The sequence below is a fragment of the Triturus cristatus genome, chromosome 8 (genome assembly GCF_964204655.1).
Source record: "Triturus cristatus chromosome 8, aTriCri1.1, whole genome shotgun sequence".
NCBI classification, from domain to species: Eukaryota; Metazoa; Chordata; class Amphibia; order Caudata; family Salamandridae; genus Triturus; species Triturus cristatus.
This window is the reverse complement of record NC_140591.1, coordinates 35,878,108-35,896,329: the sequence shown is the minus strand read 5'-3', so window position 1 is coordinate 35,896,329 and position 18,222 is coordinate 35,878,108. Positions and strand designations below refer to the sequence as shown.

At 43.2% G+C, this 18,222-nt stretch overlaps 1 protein-coding gene across 1 annotated transcript in view; it reads right to left on the bottom strand.

Annotated features, from left to right (window-relative positions):
- Nucleotides 1-3,757: 3,757 nt before the first annotated feature.
- The window catches only part of LOC146799901 (uncharacterized), a 35,882-nt gene continuing 21,417 nt past the window's right edge, over nt 3,758-18,222 (bottom strand). The window contains exon 2 of the mRNA XM_085620830.1: nt 3,758-10,066. Coding sequence (XP_085476956.1) covers nt 7,588-8,862 — 1,275 coding nt within the window. The 5' untranslated portion in view covers nt 8,863-10,066 and the 3' untranslated portion in view covers nt 3,758-7,587. The remainder of the gene's footprint in view (nt 10,067-18,222) is intronic.

Genomic DNA, 18,222 nt, shown 5'->3' with positions numbered 1-18,222 from the left:
ATTGCCTATTCTGTGTCAGGAACTCGTCACGCTGCTCCTCTCGCAATATCAGGGGGGGGGGAGGGATCGACACCCCTTGCCTCTGTCCCCGGTTCCAAAATATTCTTGCCCGAGGTCCCCTACCAAGCGCCAGCCGACGCCAGACCAATCCCGGGCCGCAGGAGGTGCTCAGGCCCCGCAGCCACTCCAGGGGACGGGGGGGGGGGGGAGGCACCGCTGCTCGCTCTCACCCAGCAATCTGTCGCTCCGATCTGCACCTCTCACCCAGCCAGGTCACTGCGAACCCGGGTGGGCCTCCCAGACCGTCTCCGTTGTCTGCAGCCTTCCACCGCGTTCTCAGCCACGGCCTCGCCTACCAGCCCGATCCGGGGCCGCGGCCCAGCGTCTTCCGTCGTTGCGTCCGCCGCAACTTTCGACTCCTCTCTCGTCGGTACCACAGTGGCTAGAGCCCTCTACGGCCGTCTGCCCACTCCTGACATCTTTCTGGACCTTCGCTTGCGATGACGGCACCCAGGTGTGCCCGTTGAGGATAAATAACCGGATTTATGCCGCCGGACAGCGGGAGCCCTACAGGAAGGCGTCCATTCGCTGGTGCGCCACCTAGCGTCCCCATTTAAAATAACTATTTAAAAAAATATGTTGGAATCCATATTACGTTTCTAGTAAATCAATAATGAACGATTGTTTGGATTACCACTGCTCCCTGCTAGTAACCTAAAAGCATTGATAGCCCCTCATTAATATATTGGGTGGTGTTCTGCAGGGTTAAAATAACAGGTTTTTCACATTCAGCGCTGGCACATTGAACTAAGTTCACTCATGTCAGCTGTTGGTGTGATAACAAAGCTTGTAGAGCTGAGCCAGAGACTCCGTTTATGCAACTTTCTGTGCTTGTTTCGTTGGCGTTTATGGGTCTGTCCACTTTCCTACTGCTCACCAGTGCTAAGTGCTTGTCATTCCTCCAATTGGCAAATTTTATTTCTTTGTAAATCACTAGTAAAGTGGTACTATCTGTACTCAGAACCTGTAAATTAAATGCTACTAGTGGCTTGTAGCACTGATTGTGCCACCCAATTAAGTAGCCTTTTTTAATGTGTCTCAGGCTTGCCATTGAAGCCTGTGTGTGCAGGTTTTAACTGCCATTTCGACCTGGCAGAGTAAACCTTTTGCAGTTAGCTAGTCACTAAAAGGTGAACTAGACCCAGAACGCACAACTATGTACCCTAGGAAGCTCCTGGAGAAAGTGTTGATAATTGTTTTGTACAGTCTATTCAAAACAGGCTGATGTTAAGCTTTTATTGCAGTTACAAATGTTGTTCTCCGCTTGTAGATGGAAGTTGCTGAGATATCATTATTGGAAATTGAAGAGCAGCATATTTGTTGATATAACCCAATGCATTTAAAGTGTAACACCCTTCGTCAGGGTTAACTATGAATCATGCAAAAAGTTTGAAGTGAACATCATAAAGGTCAGGTAAAAAGCAGTATAAAGTAAAAACATCAGTAAATGCAACAGTATATGGAAGGAAAATAAAAAAGACATGAGTCCGTACAGAAGAACATGCAAAGTATCACACCTCGTGACTATAAACTGTATCAAGATGCCGCCAGGGACCATCTAGAGTCTAGAGTGCACATGTAAAACGTCACCAGTGAACCATGTAATAGCCCTCGGGTTGAGTCACTTACACTTTACATACAAGTGTTCAAATGCTGATCTGGGTGTGAATTATACGCATGAAGATAAGTGTGTCAAAATCAAATAGCTGATTGTTGTGCCTACAGATGACTGGTGCTCAGTGAAAGTACATTACCCAGCATGTACCTCAGTGAAGCCGAGTGCGTGGCAGTGATGATACTTACTAACACCAATACTAGATTCAAAACATCCTTCCCGGTTAAACGAAGGGCAATATTTGAGTTTAAAGCACCAAACCTGAAACAAGGAGCTAGTGGCTTTAAAGATTTTGTGACACATACAGTGCTGTAAACATGCAGCCCTTCAAGTGAGTGTGAAAATCAACACCTGTAAAAACGACACGCTTATAGTACGGGACACCCAGATCCACGTGAATGTGAGGAAGCTGCTTGGAGCGACAGTCCAGCTTGCAGGTCGGTAATCACTGACAACCAAACTAAGTCAATCCTCAGTCATGACTGGTTTACACAAAGCTGCCTCCAAATTGAATACAGAGTAAAAGTGCAGCGTGTTACCTGGAGAAGGGAACCGCGGGTTTAACCTCGTTCATCAATGCGCCGCTGAAGAGTACAGAAACACTGTGTAAACGCAATAATGATTTTAAGGGTCAGGAAGTGGGTGCCGTGGAGTACATGATGAAGAAGGTAGGAAAAAGACCCAGCTCAAGCTGTTAAAAGGTTTGATGTGTTAGGCAGCATAAAACAAAGGAGCATAAATACATCTATGCTTTTAAACACGAATAAGTGGGAACATGCTATGAACAAATGTACAATAGTCGTTTTGTTGGACATATGAAGGTGGCTTGTCGACAATAGTACTTTTAAATATGTATATGATGATCCTATAATCATGCAAATAAGGGAATACAATGGTTGTACAATACTACATCAATGACATCATTAAATTGGGACCATATTACAAAGCATTGCAGTAATTACATCAGTGGACAAAAAAGAGGGCGGTATGCTTGCTGCTGGACACAAATGAAACACTAGCGATGAGTACCACAGTCCTGTAAGAGAAAACTGCAACACAAAAGAAACCAGTATAAGCTAATATGTGAAATTCGTATCGGAAGACTTCAAATGAAAAACTGCAAAACACTACAGAAAACGCTCCATCTCTAGTTAGTCATTATTGCCGTTAGGTAAAAACTGTCAAAGTGTTTTATACAAAATGTTTCCCTTTGAGACAAAGCTATTTGTATGTTAATTTCAGGGGTCACCATGATGGTTTCCAAACATGTAAAGTGCAACTGTGCAGTATTGCGATTCTTGTCCAACCAATGTGCAGCCAAACTGGAGTATTTTAATTCCTGGTCATGTTTTTATGTTCCGTGAAATGCACTTTTATTTTCCTCTCTGCTTTCCCCACGTACAATAAACCGCATGGGCATTTGATAGCGTATATTACAATCTGTGCCTTGCAATCCTATGTGTGTTTCAGTTTCATCTGTTGTCCTATTTTAGGATGTGATACAGCATTTCCCACTATTATATTGCTGCAATAAATGGAGTTCTGACATTTTTAATTCCTTTGTGAGTTGTAGTGCTGGCTTGCTTAGTATCTCTTTCCGATTTTGGGTACGCGAGTGTGCAAAAATGGGCTGGTGATGAAAAAGACCTCTAATACTGGTTCAGATTGGATTGCCACAATTTATTTCATGAGCATAGGCAGGACTCGCTCCAGAACTGCACACTACAATTGCTTCAACTGTTTTCAGTTGGATTCTTGTGTTAAATTACGTGATTGCATTATAACAATCATTCAAAAATAAACCTTTTGCCAGGCCCAAAACTTCCTTTTTGATACGTAAAGTTCAACCCTAGGGTAGGCCTTAAGCAGCCCACAAGGTATTTACAGAGTTGCACATGTACTTTTAAGTTTTACATGTCCTGGCAGTGAAATACTCTTAAATGTGTTTCTTATTACAGTGAGGCCAACAACTCCAATAAGATAACAGCGGGTTACCTTATCATTTAATAAGTGATAACTTTTGATTAGAAGCAGATAGGAAAGTCACATTTGGTGTTGAAAGAATTGCAATTCAAAACCCTCTTTTTTGTAAACATATGTTTATTGGCATTTATAATAAACAACAAGCAAAGGTGAAGATAGTTCGAAATAAATGCATCATCAAACAGGGCATGACAGTTCTACAACATTCAAGAAGAATACAAGCAATGGTCAACCAAACAAGGCCCCATACACAAATCATGCAAAGACCCATCAATTATAACTGCCTAATCCAGACCTCCATTTAAAGCAAGGCAAAGTGCGGTAAAAGGATAAGAGGGAAGTGTGAAAACTGATAAGCGAAGAACTAAAAAGAAAAAGGGGTTGGGGCAACCAAATCAATTCAGGGATCGCGCAGATCAGCTTGTTCAGGGAAAACTAAAGCGCAAAGAAAAGAAAGGGGGAAAAAAGGTGGTCGGGCAGCCACCCCTTGGCCAACAGGAGAGGTCCTCAGCGGCAGGAGCAACAAACAGACATCGGGGGTGAATGAGTGGGCGCTCAGCCAACCCGATCCACGACTCAGGCAGGCCAAGTCAGTCTAGTAGCCCAGCTGTCGGCCATATTCAGTGTGTGCTCACTTCCCCAGCAGAGTCTCTCGAGGAGTCAGCCCCATCCCCCTCTGTCAGTCCACCCTGTCCTCCGACTCTCCCATCTGGGTGCTCCCAGGTGTCCAATAATTAAAAACCCCCTCTAATGGAAAAGTCAGATTTTAAATTACAATTCTGAAAATGCCACTTTTAGAAAGTTGGCATTTTCTTTTCCTTATAATTTGGTGCCTGCAGCCTGTTCCTGGGTCACATGACTAGGTGTTGTTGCCAGCTTGCCTTTGTTATTCCTCCCAGGCAGTATCAGAATAGATGTTCTGGGAGTTGGCAGGATGGCCCATCCTGGCTTAATGGCGGGCGGGGGGGGGGGGGGAGGTGGAGGAGATGGCACACTTGTACTAAAAATGCACTGGCCCAGCCAGACAATCTGGGGGCAGGAGAAGGAGGAAAGAAATTCCAGACATCTCTGGGGGGAAACTCTAGAAGCTTCTCCTACTTCAATGTGGGCACCAGGTATAAATATTGGACCCTCAGACACAACTCTTCAATACACTCCTGGACCTTTGCATACTACAGAAGAAGGACGCCCTGCTGCTTGAGGCTTACCCTGTTTGATGAGAAGGAAGACTGGACTTGGTTCCTGCAGCCCAGGCTCAATGACTCAGAGGGTCAGTTGACTGATCCTCTGTTCTGAACTACAGGGACACAACAAGCTCCAGAGGCCTCTCTGCAAGTGCCCATCTGACCTGTAGCACCGGACCTGCCTGAGCCCTGCTGGCCTCTGCTGGAGTGAGTTCCTGATATCCAAGTTGTGCCTCCACAGGTCCTGTCCATTGGCTGGCATCACTGAGGGCTCCTTCTGGCCCAACTGAAAGTCCCATCAAATCTTCTGCAATGGCCCGCAAAACCTTGCTGCACAACTACAAGCTTCATCGAAACTGACACAGTACACAATGTGTCGCCACATAGCTGCCAGCCTCATTGGAATGGACGTCGAATGGTGCGAAGCCTTGCCCCACAGCTCATCAGAACTGACACGAAGCGCTTTAAAACTCCACAGAGCCTTGGGCACAGTTTCATTAGAACCAACACCAGATGACACAAAGTCTCGCAAAGCAATGCCGTGCAGATCGCGCACCAAGATTGTTCGATAAGGTACAATCCACAGTGGGCCAAACTTGTTCCTGTGTCCGACCTGCGCTCCATTGCGGTTGGCCAGAACTTGTGACTTTGTTCCTGTCCAGCATGGCCAGATACCCTCAGTTGGCACTTGGAGCCTTTTGGCACTACATTTATCTAAAACTTTAAAACGTCAAATCTCCATTTCCAGTGATTAGGAATTTGCCATTTTAGTATCAAATAATGTATTAAATGTCACTATATTTTGCTAAATTAGTGTTGATTTTTCTTCTGTTGTGGTTTTACTTCATTACTGTAGGTGGGCTGCATAAATACTTTACACACTGCCTCCAACTTGCGCCCAACTATTTTTGCGCCAAGCTATCAGTGGGTTAAGCATTGGTTAATTTAGTAGATTTTTGTGTTTCACACTGCCAAGGATTGTGACTATTGCTTGCGTAGGGTTACACCCCCCCTCAACCAACAATTCAATTTCTCACACATTTACCACCTGCTTTGAGCTGGTTGTAAAACCTCTGGACCATTTTTATGAGCAGTGGTTGCTTCTCTGGTGTATTGGAAATGTTTAGGGGGCACAGCTTCTTTCACTTCAGCTGGAGGACAGAATTATGAGAGCAGAAAGGGGCCAGGTGCAGATGCATCCTGCAGCCTCGACAGTTCCTCTGAGGTCTGGTGCTTTTGGGCCCAGAGTTTGAGGGTGCAATAACCAAGGGCCTGAAGACACCACAGTACATGTAGTTGCCTGGAGCTAAACCCCTTGTGGAGATGCAATGCCAGGCAAAACACGAGGACCTTAAGGTGTGTATAATGTCAATTTGAAATAGTGGACAGATTAGTGGCAGCCTATGTGTATAGCTCATCTTATATTAAGTACAGTTGTCCTTGGTTGTTAATCATTTAGATTTTCTGAAGAATTCAGCACTTCGCAGAGATCATTCAAAGTCTTAGAGGTACTACCTCAAACAGACACTGCCACTGTAACCCTGCAGGGGAGAAATGGTCTTTACTGACCGTGCATCTCTAGACAAAGCAAAGTATGCACATCATACGGTCACCAAGGACCAGGTGAGGTCAGTGCAGGCATCCTGAAAACCATGCTTTGGATAAGCAGTGAACAGTATTCTCACCCAAGGAGTAAGTATCAGAGAAGCAGTAGGCATTTCTAGAACAGATTCTAAATCAGTAACAACCTCATCCATAGAATATGCGTCTTCACTGGTGATTGACTTCAAAGGTTCCTCTTTGCAGTCTGGCATGACATAACATGTTAAGTACATGGCTCATGAGCTACATCTCCAAACTCTCAGGTGGGCTGTAAGTTCTGTTTTTAGTACTAGTGTGGGCAAATATAACAGCTTTCCAGAAGTCATAAGAGAACTGTTACAGGTCTCCCATCTAGGTGTGTATAAGCAGGGTAGCACTGAATAGGAATAACTAAATAGCTTGTTGTTTTATTCCTTATTTGCCAACTTCTTGTGGCATAGCCATGAATCATTTCATGATTTTCCCCTCTCCAAAACAGCATACACTGGGATCTGTACAAAGATGGTCTGTTTTTGTAGTTTCTTGACAACTAATACGTCTAGGAGTGTTGAGAAACCAAAAAAAAGAATCCCACATTTATTGCATCTGAAATATTTTTTTTGCATTTTTGATTTACTGATGGCAATTTATTTTTGATGACAAACTGCAACTCACTCCATATATGTTTCATGTGTATGTGCTTTCCCCTGTGTGTACTCGCTGATGCCCAGTAAGGTTAAAAAACTCACAGAAGCTCTTCCCACATCCACTGCAAAAGTATGTTTGTTTCCTTTGTGTGTTTGATAATGGACCCAGGGGATAATTAATCAGAGACATCCTTACTATATTACTACCGGTGAGGCTTTGCAGATCAGAGGGAGGAATGACTGAAACTTACCCTACATGTTTTACTCTCCCTTCACCCCGCGTGCTTATGTCTGCTAATGGCATTTGAGTTGTGATGAGGGCGAAAAATATTTTGACATTCAATGCAGGTTTATGTTTTCTCTCCTGCATGCTTTCACTTGTGCACCTTAAGCCGCACTGAGACAACAAAAAGCTCCTTTCACATTTACTGCGAGGGCACAGTTTTATTCCTATATGGTCACTGTTGGAACTTTAATTTTGATGAGTCGATAAAGATTTTGCCCAATTCACTGTAAGTTATGGTTCATCTATAGTTTGCATTTGCTGAAGGGTATTTAGCTTCACTGATTCAATAAAGCTCTCCCCATGTTCACTGCTGGTGTATGGTTTTCTCCTGTGTTTTCTCTTATTGATCTTTAGATGCGCTGGTTGACTAAAGCTCTTTCCACGTTCACCCCTTCTGTGTGGTTTTTCTTTTGTATGTATTCGTTGATGGATCTTTAGGGCTCCTGATTGCATAAAGTTCTTTCCACATTCATTACAAGTGTATGGTTTTTCTGCTGTATGTGTTCGCTGATGGGTCTTTAGGTTTCCTGAGTGATGAAAGCTCTTTCCACATTTACTGCATCTGTATGGTCTTTCCCCTGTGTGTGTTCGCCAATGTAGCTTTAGATTGGATGCCTGATTAAAATTCCTGCCACATTCACTGCAACTGTACAGTTTTTCACCGGTGTGCATTCGTTGGTGGTATTTTAAGGCTGTTGATTGATGAAAGCTCTTACCACATTCACTGCAGCTGTAGGGTTTTTCTCCTGAGTGTGTTCGTTGGTGGATATTTAAGTTTGATGCAGAAGCAAAGCTCTTTCCACATTCACTACATGCATATGGTTTTTCCCCTGTGTGTGTTCGCCAATGTAGTTTTAGATTAGATGCCTTATTAAAGTTCCTGCCACATTCACTGCAACTGTGCAGTTTTTCACCCGTGTGCATTTGCTGGTGGTATTTTAAGAGTGTTGATAGATTAAAGCTCTTACCACATTCACTGCAGCTGTATGGTTTGTCTCCTGAGTGTGTTCGTTTGTGGAAATTTAAGTTTGATAAGGAAGCAAAGCTCTTTCCACATTCACCGCATGCGTATGGTTTTTCTCCTGTATGTGTTCGCTGATGGGTCTTTAAGGTTGCTGATCGAGTAAAGCACTTTCCACATTCACTGCATGTGTATGGTTTTTCACCTGTATGTGTTCGTTGATGTAACTTTAGGCTAAATGAGTCATTAAAGCTCCTGGCACATTCGGTACAACTATATGGTTTTTCACCAGTGTGTATTCTTTTGTGGTATTTTAGGGTAATGGACTGGTAAAAGCTCTTTCCACATTCAGTGCAGGTGTATGGTTTTTCTCCTGTATGTATTAATTGATGGGTCTTTAGGTGTGATGAGTACATAAATCTCTTTCCACATTCAGTGCAGGTGTGTGGTTTTTCTCCTGTATGTATTAGTTGATGGGTCTTTAGGTGCGATGAGTAAATAAAGCTCTTTCCACATTCACTGCAACTGTATGGTTTCTCATCCATGTGTGTTCGTTGGTGGGATTTTAATGTTGATTAGTGAGCAAAGCTCTTATTGCATTCACTGCGTGTATGTCGTTTTTCTGTTGTGTGTGTGTGTGTGTGTTCACTGGCAGCTCTTCAAGCCTGATGAATGAGTAAATCTCTGTCCACATTCACTGCATTTAAATGGTGTTGCTCTGTGTTTGTTCGCTGATGGCTTTTAAGAGTTACTGACTCAGTAAAGCTCTTTCCACACTCACTGCACGGCTATAGGTTGTGTGCTGCATGAATTGTCTGATGTCACTTTAGGTGTGTAATCTCATTAACCCTATTTCTGTATTCACTATATGTGTCTGGAGTTTCCCGGTTGTGTTTACGCTCATAGATCTTTAGGTTTGCTGAGAAAATAAAGTTCTTTCCAAATTCACTGCATGTGTATGGCTTGTCTCATATGTGTGTTCGCTGAAAGGTTTTTAGCTTAACTAAATGAATAAAACTCTCTCGTATAGTTTTTGGCTATTTAGATTTAATGAGTTACTAAAACATTTCCATTTGAATGACTTTTTTCTGTGTGTTTGATAATGGCTCTATAGGGGTGATGAGTGGGTAAAGCTCATTCATCACTCACTGCATGTGTTTGCTTTATCTCCTGTATGAGTCTTTTAATCACCCTGTTGAACCGATTACTCATTAGAATTCTTTTTACATTCATTAGAACCGGAAGTTTTTTGATCGTGTGGTTTGCTGATAAAAGTGCAGCATTGATGAGTGATATAAACCCTTCTTCCAAGCACTACACATGTAAGGTTGTTCTTCTCTGTTTGCAAGTAGACTCGTAGTTGTGATGGTTGATGAACACTCTTGCCACATTCACGTTTCCTTAAAAGGTCTTCTGTTTTTCAGTGGTTTCCATGGAAGAGCCAAAATAGCAACTACGATAGACTAACAACACAGCATGGTTATCAGGCAATGGGTGTTATTTTGTTGTGGCAGTGTTAATGTTGTAACTTTATTTTATTCAGATCTTATGGAGGTTCTCAGCCTCTTGACACCACTGGATTGTTCTTGATGTTTCTTCATGTAAGAGATTATCTGCCTCCTACTATATTGTCCTGCTTCTTATTGCTGTTTGCCATCAGTTCCTGTTCTTCGTGAATACAGGAATAATTTCCAGAACCAGGATATTTTCTTCATGATTTTCCCTCTTATGTATTCATAAATCTGGTTTCTGTGGGTGTAAAGAAATTAGTAATCACTAAATGCATGGGTTAAGCCATAACTACAAATCTTTTAGTACATGTACAGTGTGTCTCTGATGTCTCTGCCACTGTTAATTACACAGGCCCACAATTCAGTTTTGCTCACTCTGCCACTTGAGAAAGGAACCATCCTTATGCAAATCAGCCTTCTTTTGCCCCAAAAGGAACATTACTTTCTGAACTGACAGGCCAGCTTTCCTCTCAACAGGAACAAAGCAACCCCAGAAAAGTTTTTACCTTGTTGGACCTTGTCAGCGAGGTGCAGCTCGAGTCTTATAGCAGCGCAAGCCAATTATTAAATAAGTTTCTACTTCAACACACGTATATGTTAGCAAAGAATAAGCAGTAAAGAAAATGTGTACAATAAATTAAATTACAAAAAGGGTGTCTGAACAATAGAATCCTTCTCAAGACAAAAGGCAAAAGTTTGAGACTAAATGAGAATTAGTTGGTATAATTTCACGGTTTACAATATCGGTACATTCATCATTTAAGAAATTGAACAGATATTGCCCGTTTCGTCCCAAGGCACTGTTAGGAAGACCGACACATTTTAGTGTGTTACTAACTGATGCTACTATGATCACGCACATACAAAATGGATGCACAGAGTTTGAACATATATTTGATATTGGTGAGTTTATTAGCTTCAAGGTAGCTCACAAATGGTTTGGGATTCAGGGTGGGCAGTGCTTGGCATGCCCACAACTGGTCCCCGGATGCTTGTTTTCGGTCCAGGGAGGACCTGGCTTGGCAGTTCGGGCTGGACTGTTCCCATGAGGCACAGGGCCAAGACTGATTTGCATATGGATGGGCCTGACCTGGGGTGGCAAAGTGAGCTAAGGAACGATTATGGATTCAACCCAGATCTGTGACTGGGGGTAAGTATCTGAAAAGTTTCAGCGCTCCATCTATCATCTCCTTGAGTTTGCTTTGTTCGTCCTAAGTTGGCAGGGTATGCCCAGACGTGGGCCCCTTGGTCACTTTGCCACTGGATTTCAGCTAGCCTGGCTGATAAGGGGTGTTACCCCGAAACCGGTCCCAGGATGCTTGTTTCCGGTACAGGGAAGACGTGGCTTGGCAGTTCGGGCTGGACTCTTTCCATGAGGCACTTGGTCAAGACTGATTTGCAGATGGCTGAGTCTGAACTGGGGTGGCGAAGTGAGCTAAAGAACGATGATGGATTCAACCCAGATCTGTGACTGGGGTGAGTATCTGAAAACATTTAGCGCTCAGTCCATCATCTCCTTGTGTTTGCTTTGTTCACCCTAAGTTGGCAGGGTATGCCCAGACGTGGGTCCTTTGCTCACTTTGCAACAGGATTCAAGCTAGCCTGGCTGATATGGGGTGTTACCCCAAAACTGGTCCCAAGATGCTTGTTTCCGGTCCAGGGAGAACCTGGCTTGGCAGTTTGTGCTGGACTGTTCCTATGAGGCACAGGGTCAAGACTGATTTCCATATGGCTGGGTCTGAACTGGGGTAGCGAAGTGAGCTAAAGAAAGATGATGGATTCAACCCAGATCTTTGACGGGAGGGGAGTGTCTGAAAAGTTTCAGCGCTCCATCCATCATCTCTTTGTGTTTGCTTTGGGCAGTGCTTGGTGTCAATTGCTATTGCGCTACTGATAGAAACAGTAATCTGAATCAGGGGTTAGATGGATGGTTGGATGTTTTAATAGGCACTATGTGCGGGGCTTGATTAAAATACCTAGAAAGGGAAAGAAAAAACTCAAACTTGGTGAACAGAACCAAGAACAGCCATAGCCTGGTGAGAACCCTCTTATCCACAGGTCAAAGATGCCGCTCATTAGAGAGTCCCTGAAAAGATTCACATGTAGCATACAAAAATGGGTGCTAAACTAAATTAGGACCGTGAAAGAGGACGCAAAAGGTGGCATAATGAGCTGTATTTCTCAGATATGTTGCATTCAAAAACATGACAGAATTTGATTATGTAACTGTCAGTCTTGCTGCAGAGTACCCTAGTAGATGTTTTGTGTAAATGATTGGGAAATATTGCACTTTTCAAATATGTATTAACGCGCAACAGATGCCTTGCAGAGCCAGGAGATTGCCTTAATTTAAAAACTGAAACATATTTATATTTTAAAACAAAATCTGTACATTCACTGACAAAGCACCAGAAAGAAGGAGCATAGAGCTCCCCACACAAAACTTTGAATACCTAAACCCGCCACTGCTTACGGTTAACGCCACATGTGATGAATCAAACCTCTTAACTTTGTAATTCTTACTGTTGTCTATTGCTTTTCTGAATATTTCCTACAGTTTAACTGAAACCTGAACAAAATTAGCTGTGCTTTAAGAGAACCAATTGCGGAGTACACAACACCTGCTTTCTGGTTCATTCAGTATGTTTAAAATCCCTAACATAATAAAACATATATTGAATTATGGCATTTACTGGATGTAATATTTTACACAATTGTTTAACTAAAAATTGTGTTTAACATGGAACATCTTATTTACTTTGGAAGTGTGATTACTACCAGTGAGTGAGTAAAGCAGGCATGGCTATAGGGCATTCCCTGCTGCAGACTCTAACACAGCCCTCATCAGAAATTCTGGTCTTTCAGTATCCCCACACCCAAATTCAGTAATCATGAAATCTGACCTGGGAATGGAGAATTAACACATGGATCGGGATATATTTGGCCCTTTTCCGCGGTCCCCACTAGTTCTGATGACAAATTCACTAACATTTTTCAGCTACTTAGAAAATACCTAAAATGTCTTTAGGAGGGTTGGTGGGGCACCATGCTCAGTGAAGGCCAACACTATGTAGGGCTAGACCCGATAAAGCATAGCATGCTATTGATGGTGCTTCAGGGGTGAGGTGGAAGATGGATTGTGTTACTGTTTACACCCCCTAACCCTGTCCCTGCAGCTGTTTTCCCTGGGGCAAATCTGTGGTTTATATGGGTCGTTTGTATCCAGGCACGAAATGATTAGGTCCAGAGACAACATGCTATTTATAATTACCCACGGTGGCGTCTCTCCACAGTTAATGCTCCCTGAAAATTAATAAGTATACAAAACAGTGATGGATGGAATGCATGAATTAACCTTTGCCACTGGTAATCACTCGGGCCACATACCAATCCATTGTTATAATGTGTGCCTAATACTCTCCTGGTTTAACCCAAATGGCTTAGTAGGGAGGCAGATTATAGGAGAAAATAGCTTACTAGCTAATACCAGGGGAACTAACTGCAATCACTAGGATTACTAGTCAAAGAATCCACCATACATGGGGCAGAAAATGAGCTTGGTCTCCCCCTTCCTCCTTAAAATGACCTAGACCATAAAGATGCTATGAGGACGCCACTTCACTGGAGGAATCCTTGTTCCAGACCCCAAGAACACCTAGCTGCTCCAGTATACATGGGTCTGATGCCACCCCTCCATGCACGGCGATAGGAAGGCAGAGGACTGTCAGCATTTGGTGGAAAAGATTACACCAGACAAATTTAAGAAAATGACTATCCCCATATCATACTGGATCTTCCTGGGGGCATGATGTGTTTTAAACCACCCTTATAAACTCTTAGAAAATAGCATACATTATATTATATTATTTTTTGGGGATGATTCCTAATCTAAGGTGATTTTGAGAATGGCGATTGAGAGGTAACAGGCTACGTTTTGTTTGATGACTGATTTATACAGACAATATTGCCCTTCTCTGTTTCTTGCTGAGTGAATAGCATTATGTTAACAATATAATGTCACTGCTGAGATAACAGTTGTTTATTTGGGCTACTTAATTGGCCAAAAACATTGGGGCATATTTGACCAGTGAATGAATTAGGAGTTCCGCCAATTAAGGTTTAGACATAAAATTACAATTTTAACAATAATGACCACAAACTAGTCCTCAAGCAGAACTCCTAACTCAACCCAGGCTCTAAGCATATCTCCTAACTCACAAAAGAACCTAACAATAACTGACCAATCAATAAAAAGAAACATTTGTGGATGCTGAAAATATCTAGCTCCCAATAAATGTGGCTGTTTTATGGAGAAAATTGGACACATCATATTCTTGAGTTTTTGTAAAACATAAAAACATAATCTGTCATATTGTTTACAAAAGCTATAGGAGCCCTAATGAATTTCTCTAGGAAATTAGGAAAGCGCCCCATCGATCATCTGCTGACCATATACAGAGTTAAATGTATTCCTGTAGCTATGTACGGCGCACGCATCTGGGGTTTCGCGAACACATCATCCCTACAACTGGTCGAGAATAGGTTCTTAAAATATCTTTTAGCAGTCCCGAATAGAACAGCTACGTACATCTGCCATGCTGAGTTGGTTCTACCATTTTTATCCGACCTAATTAAAATCGAGCCAGGTCTTCTCTGGCACAAGGTTTGGACTAGTACTGCGACCAGGTTCAACCGGGACGTGATTAATGATTGTCAGAAGCTATAACGGGTTCTTTGTATATCATGGCTTGCGTTCGTTAAAATTTTTATGAACGATCTAGGCCATCCCGAGTATTATGCCAACCCTGATATCTTGTCCCGTGTCACTAGGAAGGAACTAAAATTACTATGTCTAGACCACCGGGAGATGATAAAACTGTCCACCAATGTTATGAAATCGTCTGTCAGAGAACACCAACACAACTGGTGCCACAACCTTACTTACTCAGAACATCAGGTAATTATGATAGGATGCTGTTGACGTGTTTACGCCTAGGCAACTTCCATAACAGGGTTACGTTCCCTAAAATAAATGACTGGTCACGTACCCTATGCCCATGCGATGATATATCAGCTCAGTCTACAATCCATATTATCTTTTTTTGTAAGTTTAATACCCTTATCAGGAAAAGATGGATCTTTTATTAGGCTACAACTTCTCGATGAAGAGATGCCTTCTGATCACAAAGCCAAATTCTTGAAAGGGTTGGTCAGATTCAGAATGAGCATGCAGGGTAATGTATTATTGTAATTGCATATGAATTTATCATACGTTTTGATTGTCCCTGCATCTTGTTACAGCTCTTTTAAATTGTTTTTAATCTGTTTCTATTGGATTGTTGAATTTATATTCATGTACGGTCGTAATTTTATCCTCGTTTTATGTATCGTGCTTTAATGATTTAATATTTTTCTTAAATCGAATAAAGCGTAAATTGATTGAAAAACATAATCAACTAAGGGCAGGTACTCAAGGTTAAGAGAAGGTTGATATTGCAGTTATAAATAGGTACAGAAATTCCATCAGTGAACTAACTCAGCCAAGTCCTGCTCTTATGTTAATCAGCTGTCCCATTGCTAAAGTGGAAATACGAAATTAACCTGGTAACTCTCTGCTATCAGGTAAATGAACGTGGCAACCAAAAGGAACCTCATAACCAGAGAAGCATTGCATATTTTTTTAAAAATCAAAGAATAATTTAGATAACCTGGTTACCCTCACTCGTGTAAATTACTTAAAAATAAATCAGTCAGTCAGATCACTTTATTCGATGCTTAAATTATTAAGATCATAAAAGTACAAGGTACACAATATAAAACACACATTAAAAAGTACAGCTTTCATAATACAAATGGTGACAATAATGTGATAAAAACATTGGATTTAAGAGCAAGATGAAAATGCATAATTCATAAGACAAAGTTACCCAGCCGCCTAGTCTTCCATGAAAGAAGTAAATATGAGGCCACAGAAAAGCATACTAATTCATCAGGTAATGATTGTAAAAAATACAGAGCTGGGCAGAGCATTGGGTAGAATCATGTTTACGCACAAGCGGCCAGATTAATCTATTGCGGTGAGCCTTATAAAATTTACAATAGGTTTGATTGAAAGGAAGAGCTATCGCACGGGCAGGGCGGAAGGTCAGCAATAGAGTAGATGCCAGCTGGATAAAAAAAAACATACAAGGTATAAAGTTCAGACAGAACCTTACTAGAATAAGTTGATGACATGAATTGATCACATAAAATAAATATTCCGGGGCGCCTTCCTGTTCAATTGGACTCTCTAGATATAATTTTACAGACGCTTTCGAGCAGTTCAATTTGAATCGCTCCAATGCCCTTTGGTAAAAAATGATGATTTGATTTCTTTTTTAGACACTGTAGCGCAGGTTGGAGGAGATGTAAATAGGTGACCTAAACCGAGAGAGGTGAGGCTATTTTTAATGTATAATAACCACAGAATCCATTGAGTGTGTTCCAAGATAAGGCAGTTTTCTATTAGCCTCTGTGTAAGGTTTACTGAAGCTCTTCTCCAGATCGAGTGCCATAACAGTATGGGGGTCAACCTAATTATGTCATCGATATAAGGGACATCCAGCTCGGCATGGCATATAAAGTTAGCCCAGCTAGCTGGAAGGCCAATGAGTCTTTTCCAAAATAAATTTTCAATAGTCTGGAGGGAATGGGCATTAATGTATCCCCATATCCCTGCCCCATAGGTTGCCACTGTTATTGATTTGGCAGAGTAAACCTTTTTGATCATCTCAAGGGGCTTTGCACCCAGTTTCTTTGTAAAGGAATAAGTGCTATTATACTTTTTTCCAATGCTAGGCCCCTAGTTGTGATCATGTTGGTCCAAGATAGTTGTCTCTCAAAGGTTATTCCAAGGTACAAGAAGGTGTCTGTATGAGCTAATTCACGTCCTTCTATGTAAAAGTGTGAAACTCTCCTCTCTCTACGCCCAGTTATTAAAACAAGAGACTTCGCCTCATTTGTTTTTAGATCTAAACTACTCATGACTTAGGATAGATTAGATTGCTTGACCTGCAGGGAATATCGGCAGCCACTGCATAAAGAAGGGGATAGGTCGGGTAGATTGCTGGCGTGGTCACTTGCTCACTTTGCCACTGGATTCAAGCTAGCCTGTCTGATGAGGGCTGTTAGCCCCCAACCAGTCCCAGGATGCGGTTTACGGTCCAGGGAAGACATGGCTTGGCAGTTCGGGCTGGACTGTTCCCATGAGGCACAGGGTCAACAATGACTTGCATATAGCTGTGTCTGAACTTGGATGGCGAAGTGAGCTAAAAAACGATGATGGATTTCACCCAGATCTGTGACTGGGGGCGAGTGTCTGAAAAGTTTCAGCGCTCCGTGCATCATCTCCTAGTGTTTGCCCTAAGTTGGCAGGGTATGCCCAGACGTGGGTCCCTTGCTCACTTTGCCACTGGATCCAAGCTAGCTTGGCTGATGAGCGCTGTTAGCTCGAAACCGGTCCTGGGATGCTTGTTTCCGGTCCAGGGAAGACATGGCTTGGCAGTTCGGCCTGGACTGTTCCCATGAGGCACAGGGTCAAGACTTCAGCTGCCGCGCCTGCAAGTTCACCTGCATCCGGACCTGCCCCGCACCAGCACCCGCCAAGCCGAACACCAGCAGCAACCACCTCAAGTGCATCCTACTCAACACCCGCTCCGTCCACAGACACGCCATCGAGCTCTGGAACCTCCTCGACACCACAGCTCCTGACGTAGCCTTCCTCACGGAAACCTGGATGAACGACTCCTCAGCGCCCGCCATCGCCATCCCAGAGGGCTACAAGATCACCCGAAAAGACCGCGGCAACCAGACGGGAGGAGGGATCGCCATCATCTACAGGGACACCATCCGCATCACAACCAACACCGACGACACCCTCAAAACCGCCGAACACATGCACTTCCAGATCCACACCGATCCCAAGACCACCCTCAGAGGCACCCTCATCTACCGACCCCCGGGACCACGCACACAATTCAGCGAAGACATCGCCGACTTCATCAGCCCGCACGCCCTCCCCTCCGCTGACTACATCCTCCTGTGGGACATCAACTTCCACCTGGAGAACAACAACGACCGCAACACCACCACCCTGCTCGACAACCTCGCCAACCTCGGACTCAAGCAGCTGGTGACCACCCCCACCCACGTCTCCGGACACACACTCGACGCTGTCTTCTCCTCCAGCAAGGACATCGGCTTCAGCCACGCCACCGGACTCCACTGGACGGACCACAGCTGCGTCCACTTCACCTTCAGAAGATCCACGATCCACCACCACCAGCAACAGGCTGCCCGAAGAAACTAGAACAAGATCACAGCAGACCAGCTCGCCGCTTCCCTGAGCCAGCACCC